Source organism: Mustelus asterias, chromosome 6 (genome assembly GCF_964213995.1).
Source record: "Mustelus asterias chromosome 6, sMusAst1.hap1.1, whole genome shotgun sequence".
Classification (NCBI taxonomy): Eukaryota; Metazoa; Chordata; class Chondrichthyes; order Carcharhiniformes; family Triakidae; genus Mustelus; species Mustelus asterias.
This window is the reverse complement of record NC_135806.1, coordinates 43,805,224-43,828,743: the sequence shown is the minus strand read 5'-3', so window position 1 is coordinate 43,828,743 and position 23,520 is coordinate 43,805,224. Positions and strand designations below refer to the sequence as shown.

At 44.6% G+C, this 23,520-nt stretch overlaps 1 protein-coding gene and 1 pseudogene across 1 annotated transcript; one reads left to right on the top strand and one right to left on the bottom strand.

The window, feature by feature from the left end:
• Nucleotides 1–2,296: 2,296 nt before the first annotated feature.
• LOC144495426 (U2 spliceosomal RNA) lies at nt 2,297–2,426 on the bottom strand (annotated as a pseudogene).
• Nucleotides 2,427–5,152: 2,726 nt separating this feature from the next.
• On the top strand, nt 5,153–8,220 carry LOC144495286 (interleukin-8-like). Its single transcript, XM_078215362.1, has 4 exons — nt 5,153–5,286; nt 6,129–6,252; nt 6,483–6,566; nt 6,899–8,220. Exons 1-4 carry the CDS (start codon nt 5,223–5,225, stop codon nt 6,912–6,914), a joined length of 288 nt encoding a protein of 95 aa, XP_078071488.1. The 5' UTR covers nt 5,153–5,222; the 3' UTR covers nt 6,915–8,220.
• The last annotated feature ends 15,300 nt before the right edge of the window (nt 8,221–23,520 follow it).

The window sequence follows — 23,520 nt, the reverse complement described above, 5'->3', positions numbered from 1 at the left end:
TTGATCCCATGCGAGTTCACCTTCTGCACCAGTCTGCCATGAGGGACCTTGTCAAAGGCCTTGCTGAAGTCCATGTAGACAACATCCACTGCCCTACCCTCAATCATCTTCGTCACTTCCTCGAAAAACTCGATCAAGTTAGTAAGACACAACCTCTTCTTCATGAAATCATGTTGCCTCTCGCTAATACGTCCACTTATTTCCAAGTGGGAGTAAATCCTGTCTCAAAGAATATTCCTTGCATATTCATGTGCTTATCTAAAAACCCCTTAAACACCCCTTTCATATCTGCCTCCACCATCACCCCTGGCAGCGCATTCCAGATATCTACCATTCTCTGTGTAAAAAACTTGCCACTCACAGCTCCTTTGAACTTTTTCTCTCTCACCTTAAGTGCATACCCTCTAGTATTAGACATTTCAATTCTGGGAAAAAGATTCTGACTATCAACTCTATCTATGCCTCTCATAATTTTATAGATTTCTATCAGGTCTCCCCTCAGCCTCTGCCGCTCTAGAGAAAACAACCCTAGTTTGTCCAGCCTCGCCTTATAGCTCATACCCTTTAATCCAGTCAACATCCTGGTAAACCTTTTCTACACCCTCTCCAAAGCCTCTATATCTTTCCTGGAAGGTGGCGACCAGAATTGAACAGAAGTGTGGCCTAACCAAAGCTTTATAAACAACATGTCATGCAACATGACATCTTGATTCTTCTATTTGGGCAGCACGGTAGCACAGTGGTTAGCACTACTGCCTCACAGCTCCAGGGACCTGGGTTCGACTCCCAGCTTGGGTCACTGTCTGTGTGGAGCTTGTACGTTCTCCCTGTGTCTGCGTGGGTTTCCTCTGGGTGCTCTGGTTTTTTTCCACTGTCTTAAGATGCACGGGTTAGGTTGATTGGCCATGCTAAATTGCTCCTTAGTGTCAGGAGGATTAGCAGGTAAATACATGGTGTTATGGGGATAGGACCTGGGTGGGATTATTGTCAGTGCAGGTTTGATGGGCCAAATAGCCTCCTACGGCACTGTAGGGATTCTTTTGAACTCAATGCCCTGACCAATAAAGGCAAGCATGCCATACGCCTTCTTTACCACCCTAATTACTTGTGTGGCCACTTTCAGGGAGCTATGACTCGAACCCCAAGATCCCGCTATACATCAATGCTATTCAAGCACCTGAATATTTAAATATTTTTTTCTCTCCCGATCTGCTGAGTATTTGCAGCATTTTCTGCTCATATCTCTTAACTTCTCTACTCTAAAAAAAATCCCAGCTTCTCCAATCTCTTCCCATAAGTAAATGGGAATTGATTCTATATCATTTGTTAATTTTAAAACGGAGATATATAGATTTTTGTTAAGCAATAAGGGGAAAGGTAGGGACATGTGAGGAAAGGCACAGCAGATCAAATGACCAACTCCTGTTCTGATTTTGCTACGTTTCTATAAGTGAGGTCCTTCGTACCATTCTAGTGAATCACTTCTACACTCTACGGCCTGGACGTCCTTCCTAAAAGGCGGTGCCCAGAATTGAACATAATAATCCAACTGAAATCTAACCAGTATTTTGGAAATGATTCTTTGCTTTTGTACTCTATTCCTTCATTAATAAAGCAAAGGATCTGATATGCATTTTTAATGGCCTTCTCAACTTGTTGTGTCACGTCCAAAAGTGAATGTACAGAGCTCCACATTCCTTTGTTCCTGCACCTCCTTTCAAATTGTACCATTACTTCATGTTCTCATCGTCCGACCAAAATGGATTATTTCACACTTCCTTGCGATAACTTTCACCTGCCATGTGTCTGTTCATTTTACCAAGCTTATGTTCTCCTGATATATGTCACAATTCTTCTCACTGGTTACCACATTTCTGGGTTTACAAGGACTTCAGCCATGTCTCTAATAGTTCCACACTGCGTTGTGAATGAGGGCACTCCTCCTCCTGTTAGTTACCTGTTCATCACCAATCCAGAAACAATATGGATGAGCGATCGATGCCAGTCTTAGAAACTTTGCTGTGTCTAAATTCGACATTTATGTTGCAACTGAGTAGCGCCTGCAGTTTTATTCTTTCATTCCTTTCTAATGTTATTTTTTTTAAAAATACTTTTCCAATTCAATCAGATCAAATCCAATTCAGAGTCTCAACAAGTTGAGACATTTCCGATCCAGGCTGACAAGACAGGGCGGGTGACTAAGCCACCCTGTCCTGGGCCTGATCTACATGAGTCAAGCTGATTGGAGAAGGGGGAGGATCCTCCTCCAAGACTTGAGCTCATTTGCATCTTAGCCAAAAGGCCGAGATGCCGCTTTTAAAAATTGCTTCATATGAAACATATGAAGCCTCAGCATAACCTCATGACCTTAACCAAGTGCAGATCCGATACTACACTTGATCTTAGCCAAAAGGCCGAGAAGCGACATGTTATGATACAATAAGTGGCTTCCTGGGTCACTGCAGAGGGCAGTTAAAAGTTAATCACATTGCTGTGGGTCTGGAGTCACATATAGGTCAGACTGGGTAAGGATGACTGATTTCCACCCTTAAAGGACATGAATGAACCTGTTTGGTTTTCGCCACAGTTTTTCACAGCTTCTCCTGGTGGCAGTTTTTTAAATTTCCAGATTGAAGTTTGTAAAACTGAGTTCCAATCCTCAATGAATAGCCAGAATTTGCTGGAAAAGTGATGGTGAATTCAGGCTTTCTGCCATTAGGATGGAACAAACCACGCAATTTCTGGCAAGAAAAAGCTGTGCCATGAGGTGTGAATTGACACAAATTTCTGGATGATTTCCAACACTCTGCAATGCACAGACCACTGGAGTAATAAACCACTCCATGTGTGCCAAGAGGTTGTTTGATTTTTACTGTAATGCATAATTGGGATTTTGTGCTGCATGGACTTTACTAAAAGGTTGATTCAAGTTGCTGATATAAAACTCAATCCTGAAGACCCAGAACAACTGAAACTATGGCATCTCACCCTCTGCGGATGGAATACTTCCCTGAAACATTTTATAAATATTTTAAAATTACTTTTCCTTTGGGCCTGGGTAATTTACTCCATCAGAGAGTGGGTGCAGACTCGATGGTTCCGCACTGTAGAGATTCTATGATTCCTTCTGTATTTCTCTTTCTGTGTCTAATTTGACATAAATTCTCCTGATATTCTTCTTCATCATTCCCCCCTCTTTCATTCTCTATTTGTATGTTTTTTCTTTATGTGGAATTATTGGCGTTGGACTGGGGTGGGCACAGTAAGTAGTCTCACAACACCAGGTTAAAGTTCAACAAGTTTATTTGGTAGCACGAGCTTTTGGAGCACTGCTCCTTCATCAGGTGAGTCCTGATGAAGGGCAGCACTCCGAAAGCTCGTGCTACCAAATAAACCTGTTGGCCTTTAACCTGGTGTTGTGAGACTACTTACTATGTTTTTTTTGTGAAAGAATATAAACTATGGCTCCATTCTTCACCAAGGTCCGTTGACCTTAACGGACTGCTATGAATTAACATTTGCAGCTAATTATGGTGCTAAAACAGTGCAACCTAAAGGAGAATAAAATCAAACTGACAACGCAGATGTACCAATCTGGTGATTTCTAGGTCAGGGGTTCCCAGGATGCGAGTCACGATCTGATGAGGCAGCAATGGGGGCTGAGCTTTTGACAACCGTAAGACCCAATATCTGCCGTCTGTCCTCAAAGCCCATTTCTGCCAGAACCCCAGCAGAAAGGGGGGTTTTCACTTTTCTCAGGGTGAACCCAACAGCTTTAAATCTGCCGTCCCCCACCCCGAGTTAACCACTCACTCACCAACCCACCCGTTCAACAACTCTCCTAGCCTGAACCTGCCCCCATCCTGCCTCAATTTTTACTCTGGGATCACATGAATTCTGAGGCATTAAAAAGGGAAAAGGTTTGGTAATCACTATCCTAGACCACGGTGAATGCTTCCTTGTTGGTGTCAAACCTCTTGTAACTCTTTAGCTATCAGACCCAGACATCGCACTCTGGTATTTCAACCATAACGTCATGGAGAGCATTTCAGGAAATCTGCTCAGTCATATAAATAATCCATATCATGGCAGAGCTGTAAATGACAGCTATGGATGTGATTAGAAAATAAGGTTGCATTGCCGGTCAGTATCCAGGCGGCTGGAATGCAGCCAATTTGATTTGGGACCCATGTTAATTTAACCACAGAGCTTCTGGTGAAATTAAATAAAATCAAAATGCTGGAAAGACTCAGCAAGTCTGGCAGCATCTGTGGAGAGGGAAACAGAGCCAATGTTTCAAGTGCTTCTCTAAATCATACTGGCACAAACTGTTGGCTCTATTTCTCTCTCCATGGATGCTGCCTGACCAGCATTTTCTGCTTTTATTTCAGATTTTTAGCCTCCGCAGTATTTTGCTTTTATCTTGAGGAAATTGATCATGTTTCTGAACATTGCAACAACAACTTGACCAATTTTGCAAAGTTCAGCCTTGCCATTTTTGCAATTCAACCTGAATAATGTGTGCAGCCAAAGGAGCAACAAATTCAAAATGTTAAAAGCAAATTACTGCAGATGCTGGAATCTGAAACCAAAAGAGAAAATGCTGGAAAATCTCAGCAGGTCTGGCCGCATCTGTAAGGAGAGAGAAGAGCTGACGTTTTGAGTCCCGATGACTCTTTGTCAAAGCTTAAAAAGCATAGAAAGTGGGAGATATTTTTACTGCAGGGTGAGGGAATGAAAGGTGAGTCATAGCCACAGAAACCAAGGTAAAGGGCTGCTAATGGCAGTCCACAGAGTGAATAAAGGGTGTGAACGGCCAAATGGCAGAGAAGCTGAAATCAGAGGGCAAACTGTGACAGATGAAGATGTGGGGGGAGAGGGGGAATGGGTGGGAGAGAGGTAAAATGGAGAAAAAAGGGGGTAAGGGGAAGAATAGGTAAGAAAGGGGGTATAAAATAAGTTTTGACAAAGGGTCATCTAGACTCGAAACATCAGCTCTTTTCTCTCCTCACAGATGCTGCAGACCTGCGGAGATGCAAGATATTATTCTTTTTATGACTGTCAGCAGTTTTTGATTATGTTTGCCCCGCCTTTTGGGACCCGGGCCAATGTGTGGAAATTCCGGCATTGCTAAACCTGCCAGGCTATAAATGAAACGTCTTCAGAGCAAAGAAGCAGAGGATCGTCGGAGTTGTTTTAATTAGCAGTCAAAAGAAGAAACGATGAACTGCAAAATTACCTTCATCGCATTAACCATCCTGATGTTTTCTGGACATTTGACAGATGGTAAGAGATTTTTTTTGTGCTCGTCAAGTGTCCTAATCATTTTGTTTAATCGCTGAATCTTCCATTCTGTGGAATATTAGTTACATCTCACCCTATTAAAGCCTGGAGGTTTGAAACTGTTGTTCTTACTGGTGTTGCCTCATTGTTGGCAATTAATTCGCACATTGAAACACTAAGATGTGTGTGCAGCATTGGTGAGATCAGAACCTACAAATTAATGGCAATCGTGATGTATGCTTTCAATGTGGACCCCATGGGACCACAGGCTGCAGCTCAATCCTGCAGAAGTTTTGAAATCTCCTGTTTTCCTGCTGCTATCAGTCAGGGGTTCCTAAGATGTGAGTCACGACCTGACGAGACATTGGGGTCATGAACTCTTGTTCGCACTGCTGCCTCACAGCTCCAGGGACCCAGGTTCAATTCCAGCCTCGGATGACATGTCTGTGTGAAGTTTGCACGTTCTCCCCGTGTCTGCGTGGATTTCCTCTGGGTGCTCTGGTTTTCTCTCACAGCCCTAAGATGTGTAGGTTAGGGTGGATTGGCTATGCTAAATTGCCCCTTAGTGTCCCAAGATGTGTAGGTTAGGGGGAATTACCCATGGTAAATGTGTGGGATTACAGGGTTAGGGCAGGGGAGAGGACTGGGTAAAATGCTCCAGGTGCAGACTCGATGAACCAAATGGCCTCTTCCGCACTGTAGGGATACCATGATTCTTAACAGTCAAATAGGTGTAAATGCTGACGTGTCATAATGTGGCAAAAGTTCTGCAAAGGGCAGATTATGAAAACTACAGAATTAGATACTAATATTTCATATTTATGTTTGTGCAACCCAACCCTTAGGTCTAATGAGAATGGATCTGCGCTGTAAATGCATCAAAACCAGACTGAACTTCATCTCCCCAAAGCATATGAAGAACATCGAAATCATACCTCGTGGTCCACACTGCCCCAATGTTGAAATCATGTACGTAACTCCAACATATATCACCTTTTCTTAAATGCACATGTGGAAGATGTTTCAGTTCAACCCTTAACGTTCCTTGCCATGAATCGAAACAAAAGCAGAAAGAATGACACCAAATCTCTACTACGTTTTTCATAGCTTTTGGGAAAAAAATTTGTGATCTTCAACTGCACCATTCTCAGTCCTCTCGAACCATGGCACAAAACTAATCTTGCCTTTTTCTTTTTCAGTACAACTCTTAAGAAAGGGAAAGAGACCTGCTTGAATCCAGAGGCACCTTGGGTGAAGATGATGGTAGAGAGGATTTTGAAAAGGTATATTTTTTATTTCCGATAAAATCTAACACGCTGCATTGTTTTTTATTGGGGAGATGCCGGTGTTGGACAGGGGTGGGCACAGTAAGAAGTGTCACGACACCAGGTTAAAGTCCAACAGGTTTATTTGGAATCACAAGCTTTTGGAGTGCTGTTCCTTCATCGAAGGAGCAGCGCTCCGAAAGCTCGTGATTCCAAATAAACCTGTTGGACTTTAACCTGGTGTTGTGAGATTTCTTACTTGTTCTTTGTCAGAGATTTTGTATTTATAAAGTGCCCCTAAACTGAAAACCAGCAATCCACTGTTACTAACAAATTTATTTTTTTCATAGAAGAGAAGATCATTGAGAAAAGAAGGACAAGTCTATTCAGAGCTAGTTAACAACATCTGCTACATTTTCTTTGCCTCTGGCGGTGATCTTGGTTGAGCCTTTCCAGATCACGTTGTTCGAAATGGTGCCTGTTATTGGTAATAAAACTTGGCTGAAATTGAAGAGCAGTTCATTTGTTGTCTTGACAGGTCAAGCATTGTGAATGATTTACTTTTATCTGCAGCCGTCCCTACCCCAATTACTAGTGGGCACTTGTTCATAGACCCTATGTTTTGTCTACTATCCACCTGAGAGCTTGAGAAACCCTTTATATAATCGAAGTCCCTGGACTTCTTGGTGTGGAAGGAATTGGTGAGAGGGAGCACAGGGTCAGTACTGGTAGTGTATTCACATCGTTCACATTTGCAATAGTGTGAGCCCTGCCTGTGTCATTACGTTTTACCCAGACGCAAGAAACAGTAAAACAGAGAAATAAGATTACTGGTCTGAACCAGTCTTTTATACTTTAAAATGGAACACCAGTAAAACGGGGAAATAAGTTTTTTTCCTTCTGGGTTCATGTGTACTTTTAAGAATATTTGTTTTATCATTGAACTTTGCACCTCAGTTTCCAATTAAACAATATATTTGTCAGTCAATGGACTTAGAATTACTTCACCACAATGATACCACACTATGCACACTGGTAGTAATGAGTTATTGTGTTGAAGGAGTTAGGATAACAAGATCTACAGCTCACACTATCCATCCTATCTGAAGGTGATTTGTGTGTTTAGATTATTCTCCATAATTAGGTTAGTATTAAATTGCCAGTTGTAGTGGATTAGATTAGTGGAGGGTATTACACACTTGTAGTCAGGCCAGTCAGCCACTCTTTATTATATAGCATGAAAAGTTCAAGTGATAATAGTTTACTCCTAAATATGAACAAGCTGTGATTTTAAAAAATAAATCCTATTGTCTCACCTAACTTACATAGACTTTAATCAATGATTAGTGATGATTGATAGCTCTGTTGTCTACCAGGTGGAGTTACTGAATACTCCAATGAGCTGTCATTATTTCAGACTAGTGTTCACACTGAACTCAATGGCACATGTACTCGATCACATTTACTAACTGTGTGTGTGGGGGTATACATGTTCATTTTATGTTATTCCAGTATATTTTAAAATGAGGAGCTCCATATGTATTTAATGTTGTTTTATTGCACCAGGGACATGTTTATGATCCGTGGTTGGGTGTACTTTTGATTATTTGCTGTCACTCATAATAATTGTCCTTACTTTCATTTTATAAATAAATGAAATATATTTATTACTTACTTTTGCTGTTTTTTGTTGTTTCTACTTTTGGTGGTAATATTTGACTCTTATTAGGGTTCTCTGACAGTGAGACCAGCTACAGCACATTGAGAATGAACGGACATAACATGAGTGCCTTCTGACTTGTCAATGAAGACTCAGCTGAGTGAAGTTGACATTCTGATCCGCCCTTTTCTATTGCGAGACTTCTCTCTCTGGCAGATAGACTGAATCAGTGTATCATCCTTTTGAACTATTGGATATTAATCATGATAATTGCTCCACCGCTCTGACTACAATTGGGCAATTTTCAACAGCAAGCGATTGTTTCGTGACCAACATTCAGGAGAGAGGTGGATGGGGGGTTTGGGGAGGGGATGATACAATTTTGCAGATGAGTGCACATTCTGTTCACTTTTTTTGGAAAGAAGTCTGCTTAGATATGTAAATCAGGATTTTGCTCCAGTTGTAGACCTGACTGCACCATGTTCATTTGGAGCCTGAAAATGATATTGTGCATCCTATCAGTCAGTGAGAAGCCTAACCAAGGCTCCCATCAGAATGAGGCCCAAGCCCAAAACGGTTAAGGCCTCCCTACATCAGGCCTGGGTCTGCTTTGGACAGAAGTTGAAAGTCAGTCTCGGCATCTCTACTGACCCAGTATAATCTGAACAGGGGAAAAGGAAGGTGTGTAAAGATTATGAAACAACTTTGACAGACAAGGGAATCAAGGGTTATGGGAAGCAGATAGGAAAGTGGAGTTGCGATTACAACCAGATCAGTTATGACTTTACCGGATGGTGGCCAAATGGCTCCTGCTCCTAAATCCTATGTTCCAAGCACACCCGACCTGGTCCTGCACGCCGGGCCCGGTCCCGCGCACCCGACTCGGTCCCGCGCACCCAACCCGGTTCCCCTGTTCAGATTATACTGGGTCAGTAGAGATGCCGAGACTGACTTTCAACTTCTGTCCAAAGCAGACCCAGGCCTGATGTAGGGAGGCCTTAACCGTTTTGGGCTTGGGCCTCATTCTGATGGGAGCCTTGGTTAGGCTTCTCACTGACTGATAGGATGCACAATATCATTTTCAGGCTCCAAATGAACATGGTGCAGTCAGGTCTACAACTGGAGCAAAATCCTGATTTATATATCTAAGCAGACTTCTTTCCAAAAAAAGTGAACAGAATGCGCACTCATCTGCAAAATTGTATCATCCCCTCCCCAAACCCCCCATCCACCTCTCTCCTGAATGTTGGTCACGAAACAATCGCTTGCTGTTGAAAATTGCCCAATTGTAGTCAGAGCGGTGGAGCAATTATCATGATTAATATCCAATAGTTCAAAAGAATGATACACTGATTCAGTCTATCTGCCAGAGAGAGAAGTCTCGCAATAGAAAAGGGCGGATCAGAATGTCAACTTCACTCAGCTGAGTCTTCATTGACCCAGTACCACACACTAGACCTGGTCCCCCACACCCGCCCCGGTCCCGCACGCCCGACCCGGTTCCACACACCAGACCCGGTCCCACACACCTGACCCAGTCCCAGACACCATTCACTACCCGGTGAACCCATCTCGAGGGAAGGTCAGAAAAGAACAAAAAATCTAGATGTTCCTTTCAGTCTCTCAGAGCAGAATCGTGTGAATCTCCCGGGAGCGGGAATTGTGCAGGAGGCCAGAGGTCAGCTTCCCAATGGTGGGTTGAAAATATAGAACTATGTTACTGGTGGATTGACCAATGAACCAAGCCCCGACTCTAAGCGTCTGGAACCTATTAATCCGTTTGCAGGCTCATTCAAATGTAACAAGTGCCTTCAGATTCACGACTGCTTAACCATGGCAATCAGCAAGTGAGGTACACTCTGTGGTGGGTTTGATGTGAGTCGTTGCTACTGTACCCCAAACAGCCTGGAGGAGACCCTGCAGTGTGACATCGCTGAATAGTGGGACCACCCATCGACAGCGCTCGGACAGTTGCGACTTTGGTATGAAGTGATAGCTGGGCCCAGGTGATGAGGTGTGCAGATGGTGCCAAAAGGCAGGTGAGGCCCAGGCTCTGTGTTTTAAACAGAGTTTCTAGTTGGCCAGACTGAGCACTCTGGCTTTATAAAATCAGAATCGGACAGTTAAGGGGTGAGATTCTCCAGCCTCCCAAGCTGCATGTTTCCCAGCTAGTTTGCTAGTGGAGGGATTCTCTGATCCTGCCGCTGTCAGTGGGATTTTCCACTGATGTCCCTCCATGCTGCCGCGAAATCCGCGGGACGGGGTGCGCTGCTGGTGGGACCGGAGAATCCCACCATTTTCACTGAGCTGCTGCCTCGGACCTTCGGGCAGCTTCACAAGCGAAATTTCTTTCTTTTTGAACAGTCTGCCAGAAACCCAAAGCTGCTTGAAGGTCAACAGCAGCACAGCAACAGTCATTGCTTGAGAAATGATTAGTGAAATCCCTGCAATTTTAGAATCATTCAGATGCTGTGCATGTTCATACATGAGAAAATAGGGAGGGAGAGTTGGGGGAGGTTAGAATCAGTGTAAGGCGTTCAAGGGAAGTTGAGGTAGGGGTTGGGGGAGGTTGGGATGGAGACTGGGGGAGGTTGGAGTGGGCGTTGGGGAAGGTGGAGGTTGGGATGGGGGTTGAGGTGGAGTTTGGGGAGAGGTTGGGTTGGGGATTGGGGAGAGGTTGAGGTGGGGGTTGGGGGGAGGCTAACGACAGAATTGAATTGTTTAGTAAATGTCATGATTTCTTTGCTGCCACTTTTCTAATATCAGTTGACTGCACAGCGATTAATTATCCTTAGGTAATCAGCACTGGGCCTCCAATTTCACCATTGCTGCAACCACTCTGCCTAGTACATGCAGGTGTAATGAGAGAAAGGCAAAACTGACATTTATACAGCACCTTTCACAATGTCCCAAATCACTTAACGGCCGATTAAGAACTTTTCAGTTGTAGTCACTGGTATTATGTAGGTCATCTGATCAAATGGTGGAGCAGGCTCAAGGGGATGAATGGCCTACTGACGTTTGTATGTTATTTTGGGAAGGACAAGATAGGTGGCCTTTGCCATCCCTAATTATTTTACGATTAGAGAGTGGGATCAAGGCTAGAATTCTGTTTGTTTTGTTCTGATGAAACTCATTATGAGTCGGATTTGTGAGGTGAAATTGCCAGGACAGGAATGGGATATGGGCTCATAAGCAATCAGTAGATCAGTACACTACACATGATTCTCACAAGTCTGTTTCACTGACTTCAACCTTGTCCTTCATCTACATAATGATTATCCCACTCTATCTTGGTGCCTTTTATGAATTTTGTTAGGTATTGAAATATTGTGATAAAACTGTGGTGAGAAGCAGCAATTAGCAGAGACTTCAGAACTGCTGTTCAAGAAAACACAAATACAATTGTTAACCATTCTGTCCTTGTCCTCTGGTCCTTAACACCTGTGTTGCACAGAGACACCCGAGGGCTCCGCTAGATCTTCGCTGTCAGTGAGGAGCATGTTGTCCAATCATTCCACTGTGTTGCACAGGAGTCATTTGATCTTTCTACCCTGAGACTATTGATCAAATACAGTCCAATTACACCCCTTGCATGAAACAATTATATTGAACAATATTATATCATACACCCAGGCAGAAACAAGTCTTATTCTACGCCTACAGAATGGACAAGATCTTGTACAGTTTATCTGGGTGGCAAATATTGAATCTTTCCCCCAATCTTGAATTTGCTGTCACCGTATCCACATGGTGTAATGTGCAGAACATGTTAATGAGCACTGAGTCAGACACCAAAATCAATATTATTGTCATTATAATTTACACAGTGTTATAAATAACTGAAGTTTAAAGTTTGCAATTCAGGTGGAGAAGGTAGTCAAGAAAGCATATGGCATGCTTGCCTTCATCGGCCGGGGCAAGTCATGTTGCAGCTTTATAGAACCTTAGTTAGGCTGCACTTGGAATATAGTGTTCAATTCTGGTCACCACACCACCAGAAGGATGTGGAGGCTTTGGAGAGGGTACAGAAAAGATTTACCAGAATGTTGCCTGGTATGGAGGGCATCAGCTATGAGGGGAGGTTGGAGAAACTTGGTTTGTTCTCACTGGAACGACGGAGGTTGAGGGGTGACCTGATAGAAGTCTACAAGATTATGAGAGGCATGGAGAGAGTGGATAGTCAGAAGCTTTCCCCCAGGGTGGAAGAGTCAATTACTAGGGGGCATAGGTTTAAGGTGTGAGGGGCAAGGTTTAAAGGAGATGTACGAGGCAAATTTTTTACACAGAAGGTGGTGGGTGCCTGGAACCCATTGCCAGGGGAGGTAGTGGAAGCAGATACGATAGTGACTCTTAAGGGTTGTCTTGACAGATACATGAATAGGATGGGAATAGAGGGGTATGGTGCCCGGAAGGGTAGGGGGTTTTAGTTAAGTCGGGCAGCATGGTTGGTGCAGGCTTGGAGGGCCGAAGGGCCTTTTCCTGCGCTGTAATTTTATTTGTTCTTTGTTTTTTTTATTTAGTGGTGTCACAAGGAGGCTTACATTAACAGCACGGCAATGAAGTTACTGTGAAAATCCCCGAGTCACCACACTCCAGCGCCTGTTCGGGTACATTGAGGAAGAGTTTAGTATAGCCAATTCAAACAAAAAAGAACAAAGAACAAAACAGCACAGGAACAGGCCCTTCGGCCCTCCAAGCCCGCGCTGCTCCCTGGTCCAAACTAGACCATTCTTTTGTATCCCTCCATTCCCACTCTGTTCATGTGGCTATCTAGATAAATCTTAAACGTTCCCAGTGTGTCCGCCTCCACCACCTTGCCTGGCAGCGCATTCCAGGCCCCCACCACCCTCTGCGTAAAATACGTCCTTCTGATATCCGTATTAAACCTCCCCCCCCCTCACCATGAACCTATGACCCCTCGTGAACGTCACCACCGACCTGGGAAAAAGCTTCCCAGCGTTCACCCTATCCATGCCTTTCATAATTTTATACACCTCTATTAGGTCACCCCTCATCCTCTGTCTTTCCAGTGAGAACAACCCCAGTTTACCCAATCTACCCAATTCACCTAACCTGCACATCTTTTGGACTGTGGGAGGAAACCGGAGCTCCCGTAGGAAACCCACACAGACACTGGGGGAACATGCGGACTCCGTACAGTGACCCAAGCCGGGAATCGAACCCTGGTCCCTGATGCTGAGGCAGCAGCGGTCAAATTAACAATATTGCCTGATGCTGGTAAAGTAAAATCTGTACTTTCTGGTTTGTTTAATAGGCATGGTACGATCACCCATAGCCTGCACACAAACTTGCACTCAATTATATTGTTGCTGCTCTCAATATTAGTGACCCAAGCTACATATATATGAATATTGTTAACCAAATGCCAACAGTGGGTGTCATCATGTTATTAGGACCTTTCTGTGATTGTTTGATGAATTGATTGATGAATCTTGAAAGATGTAAAAGGATCATGCACGATTGAGAGGACAAAGGAGGAATAAGGTGCCCAAAAACAGGAGGAGCTCAGGGCCTATGATTTATAATTCTCTCCATGGCGGTGGGTAGCAGCAGTTCCAGCAATCCACACGTGGGGAGGCTGTGGCAGCAGCTTCAGGGATCCAAGGATAGAAGGTCCCTAAACCTTGTCCTCAGGCAGCGAAAATAATTCTCCTTGCTTGCAGAGAATACATTTCTTTCTGGGTGACCTTAAACATGGCACATGGATTTTGAACCCTGTGAGGTAATGGCAGTAAGAAGTCTCACAACACCAGGTTAAAGTCCAACAGGTTTATTTGGTAGCAAATACCATAAGCTTTCGGAGCACTGCTCCTTTGTCAGATGGAGTGGATATCTGTTCTCCAACAGTGCACAGACACAGAAATCAAGTTACAGGATACTAATTAGAATGCAAATCTCTACAGCCAGCCAGGTCTTAAAGGTACAGACAATGTGGGTGGAGGGAGCATTCAACACAGGTTAAAGAGATGTGTATTGTCTCCAGACAGAACAGCGAGTGAGGTTCTGCAAGATCAGGGGGAAAGCTGTGGGGGTTACTGATAATGTGACATAAATCCAACATCCCGGTTTAGGCCGTCCTCATGTGTGCGGAACTTGGCTATCAGTTTCTGCTCAGCGACTCTGCGCTGTCGTGTGTCGTGAAGGCCGCCTTGGAGAACGCTTACCTGAAGATCCAAGGCTGAATGCCCGTGACTGCTGAAGTGCTCCCCCACAGGAAGAGAACAGTCTTGCCTGGTGATTGTCGAGCGGTGTTCATTCATCCGTTGTCATAGCGTCTGCATGGTTTCCCCAATGTACCATGCCTCGGGACATCCTTTCCTGCAGCGTATCAGGTAGACAATGTTGGCCGAGTTGCAAGAGTATGTACCGTGTACCTGGTAGATGGTGTTCTCACGTGAGATGATGGCACCCGTGTTGATGATCCGGCACGTCTTGCAGAGGTTGCTGTGGCAGGGTTGTGTGGTGTCGTGGTCACTGTTCTCCTGAAAGCTGGGTAGTTTGCTGTGGACAATGGTCTGTTTGAGGTTGCGTGGTTGTTTGAAGGCAAGAAGTGGGGGTGTGGGGATGGCCTTGGCGAGATGTTCGTCTTCATCAATGACATGTTGAAGGCTCCGGAGGAGATGCCGTAGCTTCTCCGCTCCGGGGAAGTACTGGACGACGAAGGGTACTCTGTCCACCGTGTCCCGTGTTTGTCTTCTGAGGAGGTCGGTGCGGTTTTTCGCTGTGGCGCATTGGAACTGTTGATCAATGAGTCGAGCGCCATATCCTGTTCTTATGAGGGCATCTTTCAGCGTCTGGAGGTGTCTGTTGCGATCCTCCTCATCCGAGCAGATCCTGTGTATTCGGAGGGCTTGTCCGTAGGGGATGGCTTCTTTAACGTGTTTAGGGTGGAAGCTGGAGAAGTGGAGCATCGTGAGGTTATCCGTGGGCTTGCGGTACAGTGAGGTGCTGAGGTGACCGTCCTTAATGGAGATGCGTGTGTCCAAGAATGCAACCGATTCCGGAGAGTAGTCTATGGTGAGTCTGATGGTGGGATGGAACTTGTTGATGTCATCATATAGTTGTTTCAGTGATTGCTCACCATGGCAGCACAGCCATACGACTTGCTTTGCCCCTCAGGCCAGAGTGTGAGTGCTTGTAGCCAGTCATCCGCCTATGAGTGAAAGTGCCATGCACTTCCAGTCTCACCACTGCCAACCTTGTCACTCCAGAAAGATTCCACCCTCAAAAATTAATCAACGACAATGATGCCTTGCTGAATGATTGAAAAGTTTACACTTATCGCTAGGAAATATTTTGCAGGAACTTGCATTGACTCCAGATTTACCATAATTATTCTCACCACTGAATAACAAAAGCATAAAACTTTTCAATGTTTGCATTCATGTAAACAATGCACCTGTGTAAAATTAAACATTTGTTCTCAATGAGTGTGATATTGAGATTCGCATTTAGCATCATCTGCACAGGGCAGACGACAGTTGATGTGGGATAATGAGTTAAGGTATCGCGGGGCAATGGAATCCAGGTGGCCATAGTGGGCAAAGTGGCACTGGGAATTCTTTTCCAACAATTTGTTTTCCTGTTCAGTGCCCATTCTAATGAAGGGCTGTTCCATTTGAAGAGCAGCGAAGCATCCCTCCCAACCCCCTGTTAATATATAATCGCTCAATCATAGAATCATAGAAACCCTACAGTGCAGAAGGAGGCCATTCGGCCCATCGAGTCTGCACCGACCACAATCCCACCCAGGCCCTACCCCCACATATTTACCCGCTAATCCCTCTAGCCTATGCATCTCAGGACACTAAGGGGCAATTTTTAACCTGGCCAATCAACCTAACCCGCACATCTTTGGACTGTGGGAGGAAACCGGAGCACCCGGAGGAAACCCACGCAGACACGAGGAGAATGTGCAAACTCCACACAGACAGTGACCCAAGCCGGGAATCGAACCCAGGTCCCTGGAGCTGTGAAGCAGCAGTGCTAACCACTGTGCTACCGTGACCAACATGACTAAACCAAATTACCTGCTTATTTACCTCACTATTGTTTGTAGGACCTTCGTATGGTCAAATTGACTGTCATGTTTCAAAGAGTCAGCACAGACATGATGGACTGATCGATCTCTTTCTTAGATAAAAATTACTCCCAGCCACCCAGATTGCTCACGAAGTTGGTTGACAACACAAGAATCTATGACGAAGTTTAACATAGCTCACTATCAACGTGAGTATTTTTCCACTTTAAAAAAATCGATTCTATGATTAAGGTGTCAGATTATCTCACTGCCCCATGTGAAATAAGGATCCTTAATGCCCTCTTTGTCTGGGGCCAGTTTAACCTGATCGTGTATGAGAACACACAAAATGGTTGACAGCTGTGCCTCGTGATATCTGCACTGAAACTACGCCAGGTAGCAACTGAAAGCCTAGCTGGAATTTCTGACGTAGAGAACCAACTTCTCATTGCCAACTATGTCAATGGCAACTTACAGCATCAGTGAAAACTCTGCTTTTCATTGTTCTGATCCTCAGCCCTTTTGTGTATCAAGGCATCTAATTCCATCATCCAAGATCAAATGAAGTACCAGAGAGCATATAATATTGCACTGAAGATTTAAATCATTTTAATAAGGTTATCAACAATTTTTTTATATTCATTTATGGGATGTGGGTGTCGCTGGCTGGGCCCTATCACTTGATTTACCTCTCCTCCGATTCACAGGACATAGTGTCAGGCAGCTCCATGCAGTGCCTCTTCCAATTTGATTGGCTGGCAGCTCTCCAAGGCGAGACCTCCTCACGAGTGAGGGATGGAAGGCTCATCACTCATGAGAGCGTAACATGGCTTTGAGGCTGCTGGAGTCAGCAGGGTGTGCTCCCATCCTGAAACATCAAGCCACTGGTTTTGCTCAAATGCTTCGAAAGGCAAGTCATGGCCTCCCGGACCAGCTGGATCCACTACCGCTGCAACAGGTCCACAGCAGACGCCATCTCCCTGCACTCAACCCTGGAACACCTAGATAACAAGGACACCTATGTCAGACTTCTATTTATTGACTACAGCTCAGCCTTCAATACTATTATTCCCATGAAACTCATCTCCAAATTCCGTGGTCTGGGCCTCGGCACCTCCCTCTGTGACTGGATCCTGAACTTCCTAACTCACAGACCCCAATCAGTAAAGATAAGCAACAACACCTCCTCCACGATCATCCTCAACACCAGTGCCCCACAAGGCTGTGTTCTCAGCCCCTACTATACTCCTTATACACCTATGACCGTGTGGCCAAATTCCCCTCCAATTCGATTTTCAAGTTTGCTGACATTACCACTGTAGTGGGTCGGATCTCAAACAATGATGAGACAGAGTACAGGAATGAGATAGAGAATCTGGTGAACTGGTGCAGCAACAATAATCTCTCCCTCAATGTCAACAAAATGAAGGAGATGGTCATCGACTTCAGGAAGCGTAAAGGAGAACATGCCCCTGTCTACGTCAATGGGGACAAAGTAGAAAGGGTCGAGAGCTTCAGGCTTTTAGGTGTCCAGATCACCTACAACCTGTCCTGGTCCCCCCATGCCGACACAATAGTCAAGAAAGCCCACCAACACCTTTACTTTCTCAGAAGACTAAAGAAATTTGGCATATTAGCTACGACTCTCACCAACTTTTACATTTGCACCATAGAAAGCATTCTTTCTGGTTGTATCACAGCTTGGTATGGCTCCTGCTCTGCCCAAGACTGCAAGGAACTACAAAAGGTCGTGAATGTAGCCCAATCCATCGCGCAAACCAGCCTCCCATCCATTGACTCTGTCTACACTTCCCGCTGCCTCGGCAAAGCAGCCAGCATAATTAAGGACCCCACGCACCCCGGACATTCTCTCTTCCACCTTCTTCCTTCGGGAAAAAGATACAAAAGTCTGAGGTCACGTACCAACCGACTCAAGAACAGCTTCTTCCCTGCTGCTGTCAGACTTTTGAATGGACCTACCTCGCATTAAGTTGATCTTTCTCTACACCCAGCTATGACTGTAGCACTACATTCTGCACCATCTCCTTTCCTTCTCTATGAACGGTATGCTTTGTCTGTATAGCGCGCAAGAAACAATACTTCTCACTGTGTGTTGTGATGATAATAAATCAAATCAAATCAAAATTAGGAGCTGTCATGTTAAGAATTTAAATCAGGTTACAATAGCATAGAGTGAAATTATTTGGGTGGCACGGTGGCACAGTGGTTAGTACAGCTGTGTCACAGTGCTAGGGACCCGGTTTCATTTCTGGCCTTGGGTCACTGTCTATGTGGAGTTTGCACATTCTCCTCGTGTCTGTGTGGGTTTCCTCTGGTGCTCCAGTTTCCTCCCACAGTCCAAAGATGTGGGGGTTAGGTTGATTGGCCATGCTAAATTGACCCTAGTGTCAGGGGGATTAGCAGGGTAAATATGGGGTTACGGGAATAGGGCCTGGATGGGATTGTTGTCGGTGCAGGCTCAATGGGCCAAATGGCCTCCTTCTGTGTTGTAGGGATTCTATGATTAATAGTATACAGTTTATTAGCAACTGTGAAGTTCATTAGCAGTAGTAAGACTGTTTAATAGCAGTATTTAATAGTAATGGCATGGCTACTCTGACCGCTAGGGTACACATCTGTGCTATATGGGAACTCCAGGACATTTCCTGGATAACCATTAGTGCAGAAGTGTCATCTCAGGTAGCAGCCTGAGCTCTGGGTTTCAGAGCTTGAACAGTAGCTGGAGCCACTGCGCTATGTTCATGGAGGTTCAGATCTTCATGGATAGCATGTGTATAGATGTGGTCACCCTGCAGCTTCAGAGTGTGCAGGGATAGACAGAGTCACAAAGAAATAGACAGAGAGCCCATGGGTCCCCTGAGTGCATCCCACTCTTCAACCAGTACTCATTTGCATTGTTCATTTTGGGAATGCAGCCAGAGGCAAGAACATAGCACAACCGATGACTCAGATGTACAGGGGGGCATAAAGAAGACTGAAAGAGCGATAGCAATAGAATTTAGGGAGCTAGGTAGCAAATTAGCAAGCAGGACACCAGAAGTGATCATCTCTGGTTTACTCCCCGTAATCACGTGCAAGTGAATGTAGAAATAGGAGGATAAGGCATGGCTGGAAAAAAGGTGCAGGAGGGAGGGCTTTGTATTTCTGGGACATTGGAAGCAGCTCGGAGGGAGATGGGGTCTGGTCAGGCCAGATGGATTTCACCTAAACAGAATTGGGGCCAATTTCCTGGTGGAGAACTTTGCTAGTGCTGTTGGGGAGGGTTTAAACTAAGTTGGCAGGGTGCAGGAACTAGGAGGTAATATCAGAGAGGGGATTACCAAGGTGTACAGAATACCAGGAGAAACCCTGGTAAGAGTATGCAGGAAGAGAGCTAATGAGTGAAATTATGATGTTGTTGCTTTAATTGAGACCTGTCTCAAAGATTAAATATTCTTGGATACAAGGTGTTCAGGATATCTGGAAAAGGAAGAAAAGGGTGCTGGTATTGATTAAGGTTGTAGTGCTGGAGAGAGAGAATACTACAGAAGGGTCAATGATAGAATGTATTTGCCTGGACCCAATCCCCGCCAGTGAGCACCGAGGAATGCTGAGGGTACCGACCAATCTCAATATGCGCTTGCCATTAGCCAGGCTGAGGGCCAGATGAAGCTTTTGCAGGCCAGACTATGGTCTGCACAGTAGTTGTGTAAAGGGCAGAGAGGAGCAAGAGATCCTGAGTGTGTTCAGGGTTTCTTTTTACACCAGTATGTTTCCAGTCCAATGCAAAAGGGGGCGTTGCTAGGCCTAGTTCTTCAGAATGAGTTGGGACAAGTGGGTCAAATGTGAGTTGAGAATGTTCAGGGAACAGTGATCATCACATCATAAGACCATGAGATATAGGAGCAGAATTAGGCCTTCGACCCATTGAGTCTGCTCTGATATTTTGGTTGGCTATGGACAAGGACAAGGATCAATCTAGAGTAAGAATAATTACCTTGGGAAAACCAACTTTGATACCAGTGACACAGTGGTTAGCACTGCTTCCTCACAGCTCCAGGGACTCGGGTTCGATTCCAGCCTCAGGTGACTGTCTGTGTGGAGTTTGCACATTCTCCCCGTGTCTGCGTGCGTTTTCTCCGGGTACTCCGGTTTCCTCCCACACTCTAAAGACGTGCAGGTGAGGTTGATTGGCCATGATAAATTGACCCTTAGTGTCCCAACACTGATCCCTGAGGAATGCCACTTGTCACAGCCCTCCATTCAGAAACGCACCCTTCCACTGCTACCCTCTGTCTTCTTTGACCGAGCCAGTTTTGTACCACCTTGCCAGCTCACCTCTGATCCCATGCGACTTCACCTTCTGCACCAGTCTGCCATGAGGGATCTTGTCAAAGGCCCTACCCTTATCAATCATCTTCGTCACTTCTTCGAAAAACTCGATTAAGTTCGTGGGACACGACCTCCACTTCACAAAACCATACTGCCTCTCACTAATATGTCCACTTATTTCCAAGTGGGAATAAATCCTGTCTCGAAGAATCCTCTCCAATAATTTCCCTACCACTGATGTAAGGTTCACCAGCCTGTAATTACCTGGATTATTCTTGCTACCCTTCTTAAACAAAGGAACAACATTGGCTATTCTCCAATCCTCTGGACCTCCCCTGTACGAAGTCTAACAACACCAGGTTAAAGTCCAACAGGTTTATTTGGTAGCAAACGCCACTAGCTTTCGGAGCGCTGCTCCTTCGTCAGGTGGAGTGGGAGATCTGCTCATAAACAGGGAATACAGAGACACAAACTCAATTTACAGAATAATGATTGGAATGTGAGTCTTTACAGCTAATCAAGTCTTAAAAGTACAGACAATGTGAGTGGAGAGAGCATTCTGGAAACAATACACATCTCTTTAACCTGTTCTTAACGCTCTCTCCACTCACATTGTCTGTACCTTTAAGACTTGATTAGCTGTAAAGACTCGCATTCCAATCATTATTGTGCAAATTGAGTTTGTGTCTCTGTGCCCTGTTTGTGAGCAGATCTCCCACTCCACTTGACGAAGGGGCAGCGCTCCGAAAGCTAGTGGCTTTTGCTACCAAATAAACCTGTTGGACTTTAACCTGGTGTTGTTAGACTTCTTACTGTGTTAACCCCAGTCCAACGCCGGCATCTCCACATCATGACCTCCCCTGTAGCCAGTGAGGATACAAAGATTTCCCTCAAGACCCCAGCAATTTCCTCTCTTGCCTCTCTCAGTATTCTGGGGTATATCCCATCAGGCCCTGGGGACTTGTCTACCTTAATGTTCCTCAAGAACCCCAATACCGCCTCCTTTTTGATCTCAACATGACTCAAACTATTTACACATCCTTTCACAGACTCATCATCCACCAAGTCCTTCTCTTTGGTGAATACTGACGCAAAGTACTCATTTAATCCCTCGTCCATTTCCTCTGGCTCCATGCATAGATTCCCTCCCTTGTCCTCGAGTGGGCCAACCCTCTCCCTGGCTACCAAATTGCTCTTCATATATGTATAAAAAATGTGTTGTTTGTTAGTGCAGAATCTGAGTATTGTTGAAAAATGTCACATGTAGTTGAAGCTTTTTATCTTTCACTCAATTCGAAAGAATATTAAAAGTAAAGCAAACAACAACTTATACTTCATGATGAGCTCTCTTACCTGGCCATGCTAGTTGAGAAGTCTGCCATAAGGTAGCAAGCTAATCTTCAATGTCAATATATATGTTGTGATTCCGACAGTTCCACACACTATTAGATTGGCTTTATTGGTAACCTCAGAAACTGAGCCCTGAGCCATTTACTCACAGCACAAGCTTGATGCTGAAACAGAGCACATCAAAGCCACCCTGTGAGATAATGGCTCTCCTGATCAGATCATTGCTTATAGTATATCACACATACTCATGGACAGATCTAAGGCTGTGCCCAGTCTACCGGAAGGGTAAGATGTCTCAAATATTTGAGCAACAGGTGAAGCTAGCTGTTGCTACTATGCAATAGCAACATGAGTAGTGTTTTCCACTAACAAGCCATAAAGACATTCTGCCTGTCACACAAATGACTAATGTAGTATATGAATTTCAGTGCCTTTGTGATGCCAGGTATGTAGGCCACATGTTCCAAATACTGCAAGTCCCTTCAGCTGTTCACAACGGACAACGTAGCAACCATACCAAACCAACTCGTGCTTGCAAAACTCAAAACACAAGAGTATCCAACGTTAGATGTGATTCTACAATTGGACATCATTTCATAAACAATCCTAAGTTCACATAAGAATTCCACTGACAGCCAATTTAAGATAATCAGCTGGGTTCACAGTGCAGTGCACTGAAGCATTCTAGAAGCTACATATAATGTCAATACACAGGGTCCTGTTCTTTGCAGACAGAAAATGGGGCAGCAAGGTGGCACAGTGAATAACGGGTTCGATTCTGGCCTCGGGTCACTGTCTGTGTGGAGTCTGCACATTCTCCCCGTGTCCTTGTGGGTTTCCTCTGGGTGCTCCAGTTTCCTCCCACAGTCCAAAGATGGGTGCGGGTTAGGTTGATTCGCCATGCTAATTTGTTCCTAGTGTCAGGGAATTTGCTGGCTAAATATGTGGGGTTATGGGAATGGGGCCTGGGTGGGATTGTAGTCGGTGCTGACTCAATGGGCCAAATGGCCTCCTTCTACACTGTCGGGATTCTATGATTCCATGAATAAACATGTACACACATTGCACCTTTTTGAGCTAAATACCACACCATACTAAATACCTGGTTCATTCCCCCGGGCAATGCCTTGATCAATCAGAGACAACCTCCCTGGTTTGAATTCAGTAATGCTTAGCAGTTAACTGTCAGCCACCAATTAAGTGGTGTGCATTCTCCATGGCAACACCTATACAAATCAGAGGCCATTTCTCAACTAATCAGCACTCTCTTCTCCTGAAGTATAAATTGTTGTTCCCTTTATACTTGGTATTCTTGTGAATTGTCCTGATAAATGAAAGACAAAAAACTTTGACAATGTGTCTCTTTTTAAGCAATACTCAAGAAAAGTGTGTTTACTACAAATGTCAGGTGGACAGTATAATCAAGAATCAAGGCTGAATATAGAAGGTTCAGAGAGGAAGTGAATAGCAAATAAAGGAAACCAAGAGGGAAGTCTTCTATAGATATATAAATAGTTAAAGAGTTTGTTAAGTGGCTATCATTGATGAATGAATAGCAAGGAAACGCAAATATAGATCCCCCGAAC

Bases quoted from the DNA above. Each gene is read 5' to 3' on its own strand.
- LOC144495286 (XM_078215362.1), top strand. From the start codon at position 5,223: ATGAACTGCAAAATTACCTTCATCGCATTAACCATCCTGATGTTTTCT. The intron at 5,287-6,128 runs GTAAGAGATTTT...CCCAACCCTTAG, and splicing joins TTCTGGACATTTGACAGATG to GTCTAATGAGAATGGATCTG. The intron at 6,253-6,482 runs GTACGTAACTCC...TTTCTTTTTCAG, and splicing joins TGCCCCAATGTTGAAATCAT to TACAACTCTTAAGAAAGGGA.